At 24.3% G+C, this 18,811-nt stretch overlaps 3 protein-coding genes across 6 annotated transcripts in view; 1 reads left to right on the top strand and 2 right to left on the bottom strand.

Moving 5' to 3' along the window:
• LOC117171418 (synaptic vesicular amine transporter) overlaps positions 1–18,811 on the top strand; it is a 111,811-nt gene that overhangs the window by 57,443 nt on the left and 35,557 nt on the right. The gene's annotated exons all lie outside the window — the stretch shown is intronic.
• LOC117171420 (putative gustatory receptor 28b) lies at positions 767–4,371 on the bottom strand. 2 transcript variants are annotated; one of them, XM_033358732.1, is made up of 7 exons: positions 4,251–4,371; positions 3,985–4,147; positions 3,812–3,922; positions 1,269–1,442; positions 1,118–1,192; positions 956–1,045; positions 767–866 (listed from the first exon to the last, which is right to left on the bottom strand). In XM_033358732.1, exons 1-7 carry the CDS (start codon positions 4,274–4,276, stop codon positions 786–788), a joined length of 720 nt encoding a protein of 239 aa, XP_033214623.1. In that variant the 5' UTR covers positions 4,277–4,371; the 3' UTR covers positions 767–785. The 2 variants fall into 2 exon arrangements, with proteins under 2 accessions (XP_033214623.1, XP_033214624.1); XM_033358733.1 differs by having other exon boundaries at positions 1,124–1,192.
• LOC117171419 overlaps positions 4,326–18,811 on the bottom strand; it is a 71,238-nt gene continuing 56,752 nt past the window's right edge. The window contains exons 6-7 of one of the 3 annotated variants that reach the window (XR_004466870.1): positions 6,743–6,851; positions 4,326–4,418 (exon numbers count right to left, since the gene is read on the bottom strand). Coding sequence is in view for 1 of the 3 variants with exons in the window: in XM_033358728.1 (XP_033214619.1) it covers positions 4,402–4,418 (17 nt within the window). In the remaining 2 variants the exon portion in view is untranslated. The remainder of the gene's footprint in view (positions 4,419–6,742; positions 6,852–18,811) is intronic. The other 2 variants (XM_033358724.1, XM_033358728.1) reach the window with 2 other exon arrangements.

The raw sequence follows: 18,811 nt of genomic DNA, 5'->3' as shown, positions 1-18,811 counted from the left end.
CTTAAAAATTCAAATATTGGGTTGGAAAATCATAATTTTTTAATTGCAATAAATTTGTCTCTTATTTAAAATAAAAATATTTTTGTTTGAAATACCAACCATTACATTTTTTATTGAAAATTTAAGTACTTGCTTGAAAGTTAAATCCATTGGTAAAAAATTTATTTATTTAATGAAGACTCATTATTTTAATTTCAAATTCATATATTTGCTTGAAATTTTTAAGTTTAAAATTCAAATATTTGTTTCACAATACATCTTTCTAGCTGGAAAATTAAATTTGCCAACTAAAATTTAAACTATTCCGCACAATTTCACTTTTTGTTGAAATTTGATCCTTTTTAATCGAAAATTTGATTAGTAGTTGAACAGACATCTTTTTTAGTAGAAAATTTATGTTATTCATTCAAAATTCATTATTTCTATTAAAAGTTCAAATTTTTTTTTTGAAAATTTAACAGTTTTGTTAAACATTCGCCTTTTTAAATAGAAAATTCGTCCCTTTGGATAGAAAATTCAACTGACTTCTAAGAAGTTCTTCTTTTAGTTTGAAAATTCAACTACTTGGTTAAAAGTTAAATTAAGTCGTTAATAACTAATTTCATTAATTGAATATTTATCTATCTAAAAATTAAATGCAGTAATAATTAAATAAATTAGACTGAATTAAATTAATCGAATTCAATTAGTTACATTAATAAACCAAATTTCGAAAAAAAATTCTCATCCAGTTGTCATTCGCATATCTTCAGTTTTATTTATTAATTAAAATTATTATTTAGTAATTAACCTTTTTTTGAAAGAATATTTTCTAATTGGCCAAATTGAACTAAAATGATTAAGTTCGTAGTTATAGCACCCATAATCTGAAAAAATTAAATAATATTATTGAATAGCCAGATCTTAAATTATCAGAAAAACAACAAATTCGAGGAAATGAAAGAAATATAATTACTGCCTGTAAAAGAGCGGGATCGAGAGTAAACAGCCCTCCCACAGAGAACGCCAATTGCTGATGTTGCATTTGCATTGAAAATACTTGTATCTAAATTATCAGATCCTAATTAATTTTCGGAATTTTTTTATTGAATATATGTGATAAAATTAATAAATTTACATATACCAGCTCTGAAAGAACATTGTTATTTCCTTGCACTTTTATTTTATATATGAGCTTCGCCGCAGCACAGGCCTGAAACAAAGAATTTTATTTTAAAAAATAATTAAAATTATTTAATAAATAAAAATATTTTACGATAATTTAAAACCTGTTTTTTTGTCCAATTGCATATTATAACAATGGTTATCATCGGAAAACTACATGTTAATATTAAACAGGTACAGCTTATTAAATGTAACAAATCTTTGTCATTTTTCATTTCTACAATGAAACTGTAAAAACTCAAGGTGACGAAAACAAAAATTTCAAGAGCACTGGTAACCTACAAAAAATTATTAAATTTTGTATGGATAAAAAGGCGTCCATAAATTAAGTTACCAAATTTAGGCTATTTTCGACCCCCCCCCCCACAATCCCAAACCTTTAAAACCCATTGTTTTTTATTGCACCCACACCCCCTAGTTGTATTTTTTATTTAACAATTAATTAATTTTTAACCACACAGTATAATTCTCGACCAAAAAAGACGAAATTTCCACAAAATACATGAATTTCCAACTAAAAAAGATCAATTTCCAATAAAAAATATTAATTTTCAACTGAGACTAGAATAGTAACATTGTTTGTTAAAAAAAATTCTCAGCAAAAAAGAAACAAAATATTTGAACAAAATAGTTATTTTTTCAACAGAAAAAATGTATTTTTAACCGAAATGAATAATGATAAATAAATAAATTTTAAACTAGAGAGTTCAACCGAAAAATGATTTTTTAAGTTTGAAGATAAATTTTATAAAAATTGAAGTTTAATTTTCAAACAAGAAGGAGAATCCTAAAAAAAGTTGATTTTTTCACAAACTAGATTAAATTTCAGCCAAGCAGTTAAACTTTTAACTAAATGGTTAAATTTTTAACCAAAAAGATAAATCTTTAACAACAAAGTTAATTTTTAACCGAATAATTTGATTATTTACCAAATTTTTTGATCCTGAACCAAATCAGATTAATTTAGAAACAAATCTTTTAATTTTTAACCAAAATGGATGAATTTTCCACACCAAAAATTAATTTTTTACCAAAATAGATGAATTTTCGATCAAATACATTAATTTTTAACTAGAAAATATCAACAATCAATACAAAATTTCAATTTTTAACCAGAAATGGAACTGTTACATTGTTAATTAAAAAATTAATTTTAAACAAAAAAAAAGAATATAATTTTTAATGAAATAATAAATAATCAATTTTCGAACAAAGAAATAAATTTTCAACTAAAATTTTTAATCCTAAAAAAATGAATTTTCAACAAAGTATTTCATCTCAAAAGATGGTTTTTTAACCCGGTAGATTAATCCTTTAAAATTGAATAGTAAAATTTTTAGCAAAGGAAGTGAATTTCAAAAACAATATGAATGTTTAACAAATCCGTTTAGCAGTCAGCCAAGTTGTTAAATTTTCAACCGAAAAAGATGAATTTTTAAACAAATATTTTAATTTTCAACCAAAAAGATTGATTTTTTATCAATTAGTTAAATTTTCAAAAAAAAAAAAAGTTTTAACAGAATTCCTTAATTTTTAACACAATTGTTGCAAATTTAAATCAAAATAGTTTCAGTTTTTAACAAAAAAGTTCGTTTTTAATCCAATAGGTAAATTATCTACCAAATTGTTACATCTTCAAACAAACCAGATTAATTTAGACTCAAACTGATGCATTTTTAATCTAAGAAGGATTTTTTACAAAATACATGAATTTTCAACTAAATAGTTACATTTTCTACAAGAAACGATTTTTATCCCAGGAGATTAATTATCTAAAAATGGAATTTTTTAATTTTCAATCAAGGGGATGAAATTTTAACCAGAAAATGAATTTTGAAAAAAGAAATTTGCGTTTCAGCAAAAAACTGCTGATAAAAGGGGGAGAAAGGGTGTTTTTTATACTAGAGAAAAAAAGAAGCATTCTTAAAAATGTATCACCAAGAAAACTTTAATTTTTAATTTGCCTAATATAGAGTGAAATCTTGCGCATTTTAAAATTTCCGAATAAAAAAATAAAGAAAAATTAAATTCTACTTTGTAAAAAATTAGGGGTGCAACACCTCGGGAAATCATAAATGAACTCTAGGGGTAACTCACCCCTTGCAATGAATTTTAGTCCAAAATTCCAAAACATTTCAAATCTAATTTTTTAATTTTCCTAAAAACAGTATAATATTCAGTGCAATTCAGCTGATTGTAAAGATTCTGTATAAAAAAAAGTGTAAAAAAATTGCATTCTCCATTGTAAAAAATAAGGGTTGCAACCCCCGTTCGCATAAATGATATTTCGCAATAAGGTTTTTTTGTCAGAAATAATTTGAAGTTTATTTTGTTCAAAAATTTCGAATTTTTTTTTGAAATATTAAAACAGAACTGTTTAAAGGAGTAAACTTTATGGGTAATTTACCCCTTAAATCGAAAAATCAGGACGTATGAAAAAATACGTGTCTATTATTTTTTATGTATATCGGTAAGGTACAACTCGGGTACTTTCCTTGTAAGTTCGTAACGTTATATTCACTCCCCCCTCCTGTAATAAATATTAGTTGTTATCGTGACCCCCCCCCCCCCGCCCTTAAAAAGTTAACATAATTTATGGAGGATCCTAGAAAAAAACTCTTTCATTTCGAAAAGCCGAAATGTGTACCAAAGTTATGATGAAAATAAAATTAAAACTGTGTCCAATCTTGCAGAATTGAGAATGAATATTTCCTATTGTACGAAGCATTACAGCAGGTTCCTCAGAACTCAAAATGACCTGTAAAAAAATAAGGTTTCATTTTTTTAAATAAAAAAATAAATAATCCTGTGTTAAATTACCTGAGAATTTGCATAAGAAGATTTTACTATAAATATTAGTCTTTCATTGAGAGCCTTAAACCTGACTCCAAGCATCCAAACTAGATTAAGGTATAAACAAATGTTAACTTTGTGAACAATAATTGGAAACCATCCATTCAACCAGTCCGCTAAGGCCCACAATCTTGGCAAAAACAATGTAATTTTATGAAAAATTTGTATTAATTTTGTCATTGTAGAAATAGTTAACTAAATAAAAATAAATAATCATAAAAATATTTAGATACCTACTCAAGTCCATAAAGGAGTCCATAGCAACTAATTAATAAATACGTGCTCAAATAGGACCTTACGAATATTTTAATTTTTGTAGAATTTGACTTATAATTTAATCGACAGCCCAATTGGTTCAACACTTTATCCTGCTTTGCGAGGGAATCAACTGTTTCTATGAACTGTAAAATTTGGAAGCTTTAAAATTGAAGTATTTAAAAATAGGAATTCGAATTTACATTTTAAATTCTAGGGGAAAACATCACTAGGTAGATAGAACAACTTTTGAAGTCATGATATTAAAAACTTTTCAAATATTGTTTCAGTCTAAAATATTCCATTTTTAACCAATTAATTTGAAATTTTCTAATTAAAAAAAATGTGTGTGGCAGGGGCGCCACACAGTAGAGTGGCGGAGTAGTGGGGAGATCTCATAGTAAGAGAGTCCAGAGAGAGAGAGAGAGAGAGAGAGAGAGAGAGAGTGAGCAAGAGAGAGGAGGGGGGATAATTTAATACTCTGGTAAGCGTGGCAGCAGTGGGGATATAGAAGAGGAGTCTTTAGATCAATTGCGAATAGCCGCACAAAAGGGAGACGCGATTACTCCCGTCCCAAAAGAAGTTTCACTTCAAAAACAATTTTGAATATTTGAATTTGAAATTTAAATTATCAATTGTTTAAAATGGAAAACCTTGAATGGTTAAAATTGGAAAGTGCTTAATTTTGACTTTGAACTTTTTAATTTAATTGACCTATTTAAAAAAATTAGTTTGTGAGTGAAAGTTTAACATTTTTATGAATAAATAATAATTTAACAATTATCATATTTGAAATGACTTAAAATAATTTAAATTATAATTTAAAAAGTGTTTACTTAAAACAATCTCATTGTTTATTTTTAATGTTTCACACTGACAATTTCTTAAAAATTATATCATATCTCAACATTTACAAATTTGTTGGTTTATTCGCCACATTGTAAATGATTAAAGTTGAACGTGTTTTAATTTCTTTAATTCACAATTAAAAATTATATAAGTTTGAACTTTTACAATTAAAAATTCTGTAGTTTTGACGATTTGAATTCGAAATTTCTTTAAATTGAATGATTTTGAATTGAAAATTTGACTTTTGAGCTTAAAAATCATCAAAACTTTTATTTCTAAATCATCAAAATTGTAGAGATTTCAATTTCAACTCTTGAAAATGTTAGAACTTTGAGTTGAAAATCTTTAAAATTGAAGATTTTTATTTGCCTGAGCAAAATTGTCAATTGCAGATTGTGCAGGTTTGAAGTTTTACAATTAAAAATTCTGTAATATTGATGATTTTAAGTCGAAATGTCTTCAGTTTGGATTAATTAGAATTGAAAACTTGACTTTTGACCATCCGAATCATTAAAATTTTGGAAGTTTCATTTATTAATCTTGTTTATTTTGAAATTGAAGAATTTTTAATTGTGAATCTTAAAAATGTTTCAGTTTTAAATTGTAAATTAAAAAAAATAAAGAATTAGTAATTATTTTAATTTACAGTTGAAAATTATGTCAATTTAAATTTTAACAAGTAAGAATTTAATTCAAAATGTCTTCAATTTTGAAGATTTATATTTAAAAATTAGACTTTTAATATTCAAGGACATCAAAGTTTAAGATTTTTTATTCATATATCTTTAAAACCAAAGAATTTTCAAGTTAACTTTTAAAATTGTAGAACTTTTAATTGCAATTCTTTAAAATTAAAGAGTTTTTCATTTCGAAAAATTAAAATTTTACAAGGATGATTTATAATTGAAAACTCAACCTTTCATTTTAAAAAACTTCCAAATTAAAGAATTGTAACTGTTGAATTGTAGAACTTTGAATTGCAGATCTTCAAAGTTGAAGAGTTCTTAATTACTAACATTTAAATTTAAAAAAGATGTCGGTTTAAACTTTAAAAAAAATAAAAGTTTTGTAATTTTGATGGTATGAACTCGAAATTTTTACAATTTGAAAAATTTATAATTAAAATTTCACTTTTTGTTTTAAAAATATTTAAATTTTGACATTGCAAATCTTCAAAATAGACGTATTATTAAAAGATCTGCAAAATTTTACGATCTTAAACTATAAAAATCTTCAGAATCGGTCAATGATAAAAAAAAAACATTTTTGTTAAGAAAATCTTTTCGCAAGATAAAATCGCTGATTACTCATTTATTATTTTGCTTTCTCTTTGTTCTGGGATAAAATATTATATTTATATAAAAGTTACATATTACTGGAAGCCGTTAAAATAAAAATTAAAATAGAATTAAAAATTAAAATTAAAATTAAAATTAAAATTAAAATTAAAATTAAAATTAATTAAAGTGAATTAAATTAAAGTGAAAATAAAAATTCCAAAATTAAATTAAAATTCTATGAGAGCCAATAAAGGCATTTTAATATTCTTCAAATTTATTTCCTTTATAAATAAATATAAAAAACAAATTTACTACGTGAATAATAAACCACAGTTAATTACCTTATTGTTTAGTATCATTTTCCAAAAAATGACATCAAAGATACTTGTCCAGTTTAGACTTATTCTTACAAGCCACAGGGCTTGTAGATCAACCCCAAGACCAGACATACTGATTGTAAATTAGAATAAGAGGCAAATTAGTATTTATTATACACAAGCCTGAAATCAATTTACTTAAATTATTTAACTTTAGTTTCTCACGTCTCTACCCTTTCCTGGTTGTATGACAAGAAAATGCACGAAAGTATAAACAAAAATAGCAATAAAAAATTGTATATCACGAGAAATTTGTTGATCACGAATTTTCTGTATCCAATTGGACCTTTTGGTACAACTATGAAAGTACCAGTTCCACGCCAAATCCAATTCACAGATTCTAAAACTGAATATATATCCTGCTCTTCTATTTCTTCTTGTAAATATAAAATACATAACAAAATGTATTATTTATATAATTTAATTATTATTTAGTGGTCTTATTTAATTATATTTGTTACCAAAACAAAAAATGATTCCAATAAATAAAGAAAGATCATATTTTGTAACTTATTAAATTTCCAAAAGTAGTAGAACGCATTTCGGAATGTCTTTTTTTTAGTTCTTAATTAACAATATAAAAATAAAATGCTCTCATAATTTTCAGTTACTTTAAACCTTGCAAGCTCTAGTTATACGATCATTATTTTTCATATTTATCCAGGAAACATTTCATATAATAATGTAACTTGTTTTTATGTTACGTTTTAATGATCAATAGTAATCAACTGACGAAGAAAAGTAAGATAACAATAATCACTAACAGCACTTAGGGCGCGTTCACATATTACGTAATTTTTTTTCGTCCTTCATACCCCCCCCCCATTTAACAAACCGTAACTTATTCTTGGACCCCCCCCCCCGCTTTTATGTAACATTTCCTATATTATGTTTAAAAACATAAGACGTTTTCTAAATAATTTTTTTTTAAGATTACAAATTATTACCTATATATTGTCTATAAATAAATAAATAAATTTTTAACCATACAGCTATCGAAGTTACCTAATGTATAAGTACTGCTTGAAAATCACTAATTTAAAACTTTTTTTTCAATACCATAAGTAATCTAAAATATTATTCATAATAAAAATTGCAAATAGCTATTAATTTCTTAAAAACTTTTGAACACTTTAATTAGAATGTACATTAAGTTCTGAAAATTAAAAACAAGGAAATAAGTATTATCAGTTTGTTTTTTAATTTATATAAATATAATTTTTATAAGATTCTTAAGAAAATTAAAATAAGATTTTTGAATATTTCAAATGTGTAGAAAAGATTCTAGAAGATTTTAAAGAATTTTTTTATAGGATTTTACAAAATATTAAGAAAAATTCGAATATTTTTAAAAGATGTTTACCACTTTTAAAAGTTTGCAAGAAATCAAGAAATATTCGATACATTTTCAGAAATGTTCTCAAGTATTTAAATATCTCTTATCGATTTAAAAACTTAAATTTCTGAAAATATTTCTAACTGACTCTCTTAACTCTTTTAAAACTTTTTAAACTCTTTTACTCTTTTAAACGACAAAAAATGTATTTTTTAAGCCTTTAAAAATCTACATTTCTAAAAATCTTCTCAAGTTTAACATTCTTTTTGAATCTCTTCAATTCTTCTAAATATTTATTGAATTTACTCGATTATTAAATTTTTTTTAAATTTTCAATCTTCCCGAATTGAAACATTTTACTTTGAAATCTTCTTAACTACTTTTCAAACTTTAGGAAATCGTTTGATTTTATGTTTACAAACTTTTTTCATTTTCTCTTAAAGTTCATTTTTCAGAATAAAAAATAATTTAAAAATTTCACACAAATATTTGGAAAATTCTTTTTTTTTAATATTGTTAGACCTTGTTAACCTTCGAATTTTCAAAAATTATTTAAATTCTTCTTGATTTTTTTTATATTCTACGAAAGTAAAAAAATTGCCTATAAAATCTGTCAGATTCTTCTCTTTCACAATTTTCTAAATGTTTTTAAATAATCTCTTAAAATTAATTTTACGACATTAAAAATTATTGTAATTTTTCTTAGAAACCTAAATAGAATGTTTATTTTGGTAAAACCTTACAAAATTCTTGAAAAAGCTTGACAACTTTTTATTATTTTTGAATCGTTTCAAAATTTCTGAATATCTCTTAAACTTACTCTTTGAAAGTACATTTTTTATATCAAAATAAACTAAACAAAAATTTTCTCATGAACTTTTTTTTATTCTCTTGGAACTCTGCAAAATTTAATTTACCAAAAAATGTTTACAACCTCAAAAATCAAAAAAATTGTCTGAAAGATTCTAACTTTTTTCGAATTCTTCAAAATAAGTTTTTGCCCGTAATTAAATTTTTTCATTTACTTTAAAAATGTAAAAAAGTTTACATATTACAATGTGCCAGTGAAGTGTTATGAACATAATAATGTTTGGAAGCATTTCGAAATAAATTTCACGATGAATAACAATTATTTATTCAAAAAATTTTATTTACAAATTTGATGTTGCGGAAAATTCAAAAATTCAGAATGTTAGGTAATCGGGTCAAAATATTCACCCCTCTCTCACACACATAAAAGACCGTAACGAAATACGAAAACTCTTCGCTTTTTGATGTTACATAATGTTGAATTTTCAAGAAAAATACAAAAGAATCAACAATTAAAATAAAAAAGTGATTTTCAGAGTAAGTTATAAAATGTGCGTGCCTAATTGAATTTCATGTGTCGGTTAATCTTGGTATTATTGAATTTGTAAACTGCGGAGGGCTTATTTATAACAAAAAATGAAATAGTTGAACTTTCAATTAAATTTTTTTTATAAAAAAAAAAATCTTCTAAACAGTTGATTTAAAAAAATTAATTATTCATTTATTCATTAATTTTGATAAAAAAAAGTTTATTTTATACCAAAAAAGACTAACTTCCAACAAAATCGACGAATTTTAAACCCAAAAGTTGATTTTTCAACTGAACTTTTCGACCATTTTCGACAAAAAATGGAATAGATAAATTTTCAATTAGGAAAGTAATTTTACAACCAAAAAAGGCATTTTTAACAAAACAGTTCAGATCAATTATTCAACCAAAAGATTAATTTTCTACCAAAAAAGAGTAATTTTCAACAAAGTTCAGGATTTCTCAACCAAAAAGCTGAATTTTTAAGAAAGAAAGAAATTTATTTAGTTTGTAAAAAAGTAGTTTAACCATGAAAACTAGTTTTTAAATATTGGACCAAAAAGATGAATTTTGAAACAAAAATATTATTTCATACAAAAAAAAAGAACTTTTGATCAAATTCAGGAGTTCTTAACCAAAAGTTAGAACTTTTTACCAAAAATATCAATTTTAAAACAAAAATATTAATTTTCTACCGAAAAAAAGAATGTTTAACGAAATTCAAGAATTCTTACGCAAAAAGTTTAATTTCAAACTAAAATAGATGAATTTTTTATACGAAAAAGATTAATTCGTTACTAAAAAAAAATTTTCAACAAAACGAGAGAATTTTCAACCAAAAAGTTGAATTTTCAAACAAAAAGAATATTTTACTAACAAAAAAGACGAATTTTGAATAAAATTCCAGAATTCCCAATTAAATAGTTCAATTTTCCACTAAAAAGATAGATTTCGACAAAAATATTAATTAATTACAAAAAAGACTAATTTTTTTACAAAATTAAAGAATTCAGAACCAAAAGTTCGAATTTTCAACTAAAAAAAAAATTTCTGAACAAAAATATTTATTTACTAAAAGAATATGAGTTTTTACTAATATTCAAGAATTCTGAACCAAAAAGTTGAATTTTGTACTAAAAAAGATAAATTTTTAAACAAAAAGATTAGTTTTCTACCAAAAAAGAACGAATTTTTAACAAAATTCAAGAATTCTCAACCAAAAATTTGAATTTAAACTAAAAAAGATCAATTTTAATACAAAAAGATTAATTCATTTTTTTTTAATTCATAAATCTATAGTCGTGGGTCATAAAAGGTTCAAAAATAGGTCAATCTTTGCGTCTCACGGACGCAAAGAAATGCTATAGTGTTTTCGTATTTTGAATATCAAAAAATAGCTACATTTTCAGATAAAAAGAAATAATTGTACAAAAAAAAAAACAATTTCAGACAAAATAGTTAAATTTTCAAATAAGTAATTTAATTTTTAACCAAATGGTTTTATTTTCTACCAAGGTAGTTCAATTTATAACTAAATTTATGAATCTTCAACAAACGAAAAATTAATTCTTTACTAAGTAGTTCAACTTTAAACCAGGTAGATGGTTTTTCAACAAGAATTTGAATTCTTAAAGGAATATATAATAGTTAATATTTCAATAAGAAATTATTTTAATTTTAAATCAGAAATATTTTTATTCGACCAAAAAAGACTGTTGTCTTTTTAGTAGTTGAGTCATCAACCAAAACAGTATCATTTTCAACAAAGCACTTTCATTTTAAACCAAAATGAATAAATTTGCAACCAAAAAAATTAATTTTGTGCCAAAAAAGAAGAATTGTCAACCAAAAAGAAAGAATTCTTAATTTGAAATATCAATTTGCAACCAGAAATGAAATAGTTGCATTTTCACTCAGTTGGAACTGTACACCGCCTAAACGCCATTGTAGCATCATGCAATATGTGGACGCCCCCTTATTATTTAATAATTTTACATATTTATTCTGAATTTTTAACTGAAAATAAAATTATTCCTATCAATGAATCAATAAATGTCATATTATGTAACTTACTTAATTTCCATAACTGGCAGAACGCATTTCGGAATGTCATTTTTTTAATTTTAAATTAACAGTATAAAAATAAAATACTCTTTATCTTTTAAACGCAAATAAACATTGCAACTACTAGTTGTCTTTTCACAATTATAATTTTTCCGTATCCAGGAAAAATTTCGATCTTTTTAATGCATACTTTTTATAAACAATAATGCACTCTGTTTTTGCGTTATATTGTAATAATTAATAGCAATCAACTGATGAAGAAAAAAAAGATAGCAATAATTACTAATAGCACTTAGATGCTATGAGCGGCTAAATAAGTAATTAGTAAAACTATAAATAAACAAAAATTATTATTTAATATTTTTTAATATTTTGTAAAATCGATATTTTCAAAAATGCAAATCATGAAAAAATCAAAAGTTAAAGAGAAATTATTGTAAAAAGATATAGTACATTAAATGTGAAAAATGTATGTTACTTTAATAGCAATTGTAAAAGTATTACTTTTATTTTTCGAATAATATTAGTAGCATTTAGTAATATTATTAATAATAGTAAAATTAATAATCATAAATTTAAGAAGTAATAATAAATAAATAAAAATAGGGCTCATACCAAAATTATGCAAGGTACTTTTTTAATTGCCCCCCCCCCCCATATAAGATACCACCGATTTTTTAAACTTTTAAAGAATTTTTAAGAACTTATAAAAAAATGAAAGGGATTTCAAAATATTGTAAAGAATTTTTTATATTTTATGGCATTTCTAAAATATACCAAAGAATTTTTAATCAATTTCAATAATTTAATGGGATTTTAAATGTTTTTAAGTATTTTATGATATTTTAAGTAATGCCAAGGAATTTTTAACAAATTTTAATAATTTGAAAAGTTTTCCAAGGATTTTCCAGATTTTAGGGTATTTTTCAAGACTACCAACGAATTTTCTAAAACTTTTAAAACTTTTAAGGGTTTTCGAAAAATTCTAAAGGATTTGGAACATTCTAGAAAATTTTAAGAGATTCTAAAGAATTTTCAATCGATTTTATTAATTTAAAGGGATTTCAAATGATTTGAAATATATTAGGGTATTTTTAATGATGCCACAAAATTGTTAATAAATTTAAATAATTTGAGGGTTTTTCAAAGATATTTTACGATTTTAGGGTATTTTTAAACCTTTCAGGAAATTTTCTAGAACTTAAAAGAATTTGGAGTGATTTCAAAATATTCAAAAGGGTTTGAAATATTTTAGGGTATTCTAAAACACTTCAAGGAATATGATATTAATTTGAGTAATTAAAAGGGATCTCAAATAATTTGAAATGTATCAGGGTATTTCAAATGATTAAATTAAATTTTTCTGAAAAAAGATCTCACTTCGTGATTTAAAGGAATCTGTATTATCATCAGAGTTAGTTACTATCGACCAGTGCAGATGTGATTCCACAATCTGTGAAAATAAAAATCAAACCTATCGATCAAGTTAACTCTTCAAATAATATGAAACACTTAATGTCATTTCTGACTAGATGAAAAATAAGTTTAAAAAAACTTTTAGGTAATTAAATTTAATAAAAAAGATCTTCTCAATTCTCTTTGATGGAAATTAAACCACAGAACTTTCGAATGATGTTCGGTTGCTTTCAGGGTATTTTTAAAACTTTAAAATAATTTTCAAAATCCTTTAAAAGTTTTAAGAGATTTAAAAATATTATTTTATATAGAATTTCCAAAGACTCCAAGGAATTTTCGATTTGTTTCAATAATATACTAGGATATTGAATGTTTTTAAATATACTAGGGCATTTTGAATAATGCCATACAATTTTTAACAGATTTTAAGAATTTGAAGGTTTTATCAAGGATTTGAAAGATTATAGGTTATTTTTTAAACTTGCAAGGAATTTCAAAAATTTTCCAAGAATTTTAAAAGATCTTAAAGGGATTTCAAAAAACTTAAAAGAATTTAACATATTTTAGGGTATTTTAAAAGCCACTAAGGAATTTTCAATTGATTTCAGTAATTTACAGGAATCTCAACTCATTTGAAAACCATTAGTTTATTCTGAGTGATGGGAAGGATTTTTTTTAGTTTTTAATCATTTAAAGTTATTCTAAGTGATTAAAAATATTTTAGAGTATTTTGAATGATGAAAAGGAATTTTTAATAGATTTAAATCATTTACAGCTGTTCAAAAAGATTTAAAAATTTTAGGCATTTTCAAAACTTCGAAGGAATTTTAAGAGTTTATAAAAAGTTTCAAGGAAATTCGAAATATTTCAAGGAATTTAAAAAGAACTAAAAGAATCTGAAATATCTTAGGGAATTTAAAAATAATGCCAATAAATTTTAATAATTTCAAGATATTTCAACGGATTTTAAAGGTTTTAGGTTTTTTAAACTTCCGAAAAATTTTAACAAATCTCAAGTAATTAAAAAAATGCGAGGGATTTCAAAAGATTAAAAAAATTTGAAATATTGAAGGGAGTTGTAAAAGATTTCAAGGAATTTTTAATAGATTTCAATAAACTAATGATGTTCTAAAGGATCTTACAGATTTTAGGGCATTTTTAAAGCTGCCAAGGAATTTTTTAGAGATTTACAAATTTTCAAGGGATTCGAAAATATTTCAATGAATTTCAAAATATTTCAAACCATTTCAAAAGTTTTCAAAAAATTTCAGGAGATTTAAAATATTTTTGGTACATTTGAAAGATTCCAAGTAATGTTTCATTGATTAGAATGGTTTTATAAGATTTCCTCAATTTCAATGATTTTAAGAGATTTCAAAAGCTCTTTAAGGTACTTTAATGAAGTTTCCAGAACTTCCGGAAATATCAGAATCTCTGATTTCTTACTAATTTATCCTGAACTCCTTTTATTCCTTTTATTTTTCGGAATTCTCTTGATCTTTTTTAATTCACTTGAATTCTTCTAAATTCACTCAATTCTACTAAATTCAATGGATATTTTTTAATTTTGACATTCTCATCAGAGAAGGTATTAGATTTGTTTAAAATTTACCCCCCCCCCCCCTACTTTTGTTAAATTACTACGTTTTGAGACCCCAAGAATCCGAAAAACAGGTTTTTCCAAATGTGCCTGTCTGCATGTCTGTCTATCTGCCTGTTTCCATAATAAATGTTGAAAAAATGAATCTATTAGATTGGCCTTTGGCACACTCTTAAAGAATCTGAGCCTAAAGTTTAAGTTCTTTATCCAGCTATTTTGGATACAAACTCAAAAAGTTGGAGCATTTTGAAAATTGCTAAGAAATTTTTTCAGAATTTGACAATTCTATGTGCGGCCCCTTATAGCACTCAAAATTTCGATTTTTTTTTGGATTTTGGATTTGGATTTTCCAAATCCAAAAAAAATGAAAATGATCATTTTAGGGCAAACAACGTAAAGTACGAAAAAAATGTGAAGAAAGAAAAATGTTCCATTTTAAACACCCTACGAGATTATCGCAACAACTTTTTGAATTTCTGTGGAAAATCGAAAATTCAAATTTAGAAATGAAAAAAAAATATGAAAAATCAAAAACTCCATTTTGCGATAAAACTATGCAAAATACGAAAATATATAATGAGACAAAAATTATGCACCCCAAAAATATCTACAAATTTCTTATTTCTCACTTTTTGATTTAGGAATTGTTTAATAATTCGATTTTTGGTTCGAAATACATTTTTTTTAAACTAACAACAGAACTATTTTATGTTTAGTTTAACATCTATTTTCTTTGGTTTAAAAATGAATTATTTAGTTATATTAATTTTCTTGCTGTCTAATTTACCTCCTTGGTTGAAAAATCATTTCGTTAATTGAAAATTTCTTTAAAAATTCAAAATTTCGTTTGAAAATTAATTTCTTTGATTGAAAATTAGTTTTTTAATGAAAATAAATTTTTTAAATTCCTATCAGAGAAGGTATTAGATTTGTGTAAAATTTGACCCCCCTCCCCCCGTTTTTGTCCAATTTCCACGTTTTGAGACCCCCTTAATCAAAAAACAGGTTTTTACGAATTTGTCTGTCTGTAGATTTTTAATTTGTTAGCACGATAACTTTCGAAAAAATTGACAGATTGTATTGGCCCTTCGTACACTCTTTTAATGTCCTAAACTAAAGGTCATGTTCGTTTGCCAGCCATTTTGGATAAAAACAAAAAAAGTGAGTGTATTTTGAAAATTGTTGAGACCACTTGTTTTCAAGATTAAAGAATTTTCTGTACAATTATTTATAGTACTCAAAAAGACAAACAATTTATCCCGATTACTTTTTTTGATAAAACCGAAAATTACCAAAATTAGAGAATTTACAAAATTCCAAAAAACACACGAAAATGAGCATTTTAAATCAAATAACGCACGATATGAAAAAAAGTCTTGAAATATTGAAAATTTAAATTTTGACAGGATCAAAAAATAATGGAAAATCGAAAATTACATTTTGCGGTCAAACTGTACAAGATGGGTGAAAAGATGTGTAGATAAAAATTATGCATTTTTTACATATATTTTAATTTTTTTCAATACACTTGAATTTTTGTTATTCGCCTTGCTTTTTATTAAATTATTTTCATTCTACTTAGATTCTTCTAAATTTTATCAAATTTTACTTGCATCAATAGAATTTTTTGGATTTTAACATTCTTTTCCAATTCACCTGAATTCTCTTGAATTCTACTTGAATTGTTTTTCAGACTTATAAGTCGAATTCATTTTAATTATTCCTAATTCAAAGGAGCAATTATCACATTATTAGGACATGGTAGACCTGGGAATAATAAATTTGAATTTCTGAATATAATTTTTTTTATATCATTTATAAAAGATTCTACCTTAAAAATTTTAGTCAGGAAATTTTGGAAAAGAAGATTTGCGGTCATTCTGAGACTGATTATTATTAAGCCGCCTGATTGATTTATCGATTATTAAAAACTTTATTTAACAATTAAATATACAAATTATTGTACTTTATTTTGTAATTTACTTGTTTAATTCCAAATAAACGTTTTCACAAGGGATATTTTGCAAAATCTCAACAAATTCCAAAAAAGGCCTGATAGCATTAATTTTTTGGTTTTTAATTATATAAAAATAAAACCTAAAACAATAATCAAACATTCCCAGCCTTTTCTTTGGGAATAAAATTATTTTTACAACTATGATTTGTAATTGTTTTTTAATCAACATTCAAACATTTGACTAAAGTTTTTTTATTAAACAATTCAAATTCGCATCTACTGGCAAATACAAATATTTTTACATAATTGTAGAAGAACAATATGTAATTGGGTAGATCCATACGTCCATACGGTGGTTCATACAACCAAATTGAATTAAAATAATCAAGTACGAAGTTATAACCACAGTAATCTATGAGAAAATGATTGATAAAAGTTTATAATAATTTTATATTATTAGAATATATTACAAATAAAAAATATTCTTTGATTGAAAAAATGAGTTTTTATTCTCCTGAAAATATTTCTTAAAAATAAACAATGTAAAGAACATTTTTTATAATTTTTATATTACCGACTATAAAAGAGAGGGATCCAAAGTAAAAAAACCACCCACTGAAAAAGTCAGTTTCTGGTGGAACATTTGGATGGAAAATATTTCAATCTAAAAAAATTGTAATTCAATTATTTTACAAATTTACAATTATGTTAGAAATTTTCTAAAAAGTATAAAAAATTATATACCATGTCAGAAATAGCGTTATTGTTTTCAAACAGTTTTATTTTGTGTATTAGTTTCACTGTAAAAGATGACTGAAAAATGCAAACAGAACATTTCTTTAAAAACCTTTTATAATTATAATAATAATAAAAATAGTATTGAAACAATTTAATGTCAATTGTAATGGTTTTGATCACTGATATCGACTCTTTGTACGAGGGTAGTTCAATAAGTCCTTAGAATGAAGTATAAAAACAATTTTTTTTGGGTAAATTTTTTTTTATTTTTCAACATAATCTCCTTGGAGCTCTATACACATGGTCAATCGCTTTTCAAGTTTTTTTAATCCTTCAGAAAAGTGCGTTTTCGGAAGTTCCTCAAAATAAGCACTTACAGAGGCAATGATGTCTTCGTTGTCTGGAAATCTCTGTCCACCGAGCCATTTTTTCAAGTTTGGAAATAAGAAAAAGTCACTGGGGGCTAAATCTAGTGAATACGGTGGGTGTTCGACCAATGAGATTTTTTTCGAATTTTTCAACTGGGTTTCAAATTTTTAGTTAGAACGATTAATCCAATTTAACAGAAATAATTGTTTGAACAGTGTATTATTATTTATAAAAATATTCTCTTAGGATAATGCTAGAAAGGCTGTTCACTTAGTAACAAAATAATAAATGAACATTAATGAGGACCATTTTTTAAATAATCTCTTCCTTTTTCGTGAATACATTTTTCTGAAATAAAATAGATACATAAAATATTCTTCATATTTTCTGTGTGGATCAAATTAAATGTAAATTTTCCTTGGAGTAGTTACTTAAAGCTTTTTTCATCAAATACTTATTAATGTTAATATTTATTATTTGTTTCTAATAAGAAAGTAAAAAAAGCTGAAAGTTGCAGAAAAACCTGTGACTTTCCAGCATTATTATAGGAGAAGATATTTACAAACAATAACGAATTCTTTGAACAAATTCATTTAAACTTTTAATTATCAGTAGAAAGTAATATCTCTAAATAAAAAAATATTTTTAAAAACCCACTTTTTGTAAACTTAAATAAATTTGGAGGCAATATGCGTGAAAATTTGACAAAAGATTTTCCCAATTCATTTTTGGACCACTCTAAATATACGGTAAGATAATAATTAACGACTTTTGTTTAAACAAAAATCTTGATTATTTATTTACTCTACAAGTCTTAAAACATTATAAAAAATATTTTCTATAAATTTCATTTAAATATTCCGAAAAAATTTATGGCGAATTGAAGTCTAAAAAGACAAAAAAAATATTTTCTAAAAAAAACGGGATTTTCGAGTTAATTTAGAAAATAACAAAAACTACAAAAATTTTGGATTCCGGAAAAAAAGATGGGCAGTTAAATATCATATTAGAAGATGTACTTTTTAGTGTCATTACCCGCAGTGAAATTGAAAAAGAAGATTTTACAATAAATTCGAGTTTTTTATTTATAGCATTCAATCTAACAACAATTAACCAAGGAGAACATAAATATAAACAAATACTTATTTTATGGACAATTAGTGGAAACCACCAGGTCAACCAGTCAAACAGCATACTGATGCTGTTAACATGAT

Source organism: Belonocnema kinseyi, chromosome 4 (assembly GCF_010883055.1).
Source record: "Belonocnema kinseyi isolate 2016_QV_RU_SX_M_011 chromosome 4, B_treatae_v1, whole genome shotgun sequence".
NCBI lineage: Eukaryota > Metazoa > Arthropoda > Insecta > Hymenoptera > Cynipidae > Belonocnema > Belonocnema kinseyi.
Note: the sequence above shows the minus strand (reverse complement) of the source record. Positions and strands in the feature narration are given on the sequence as shown.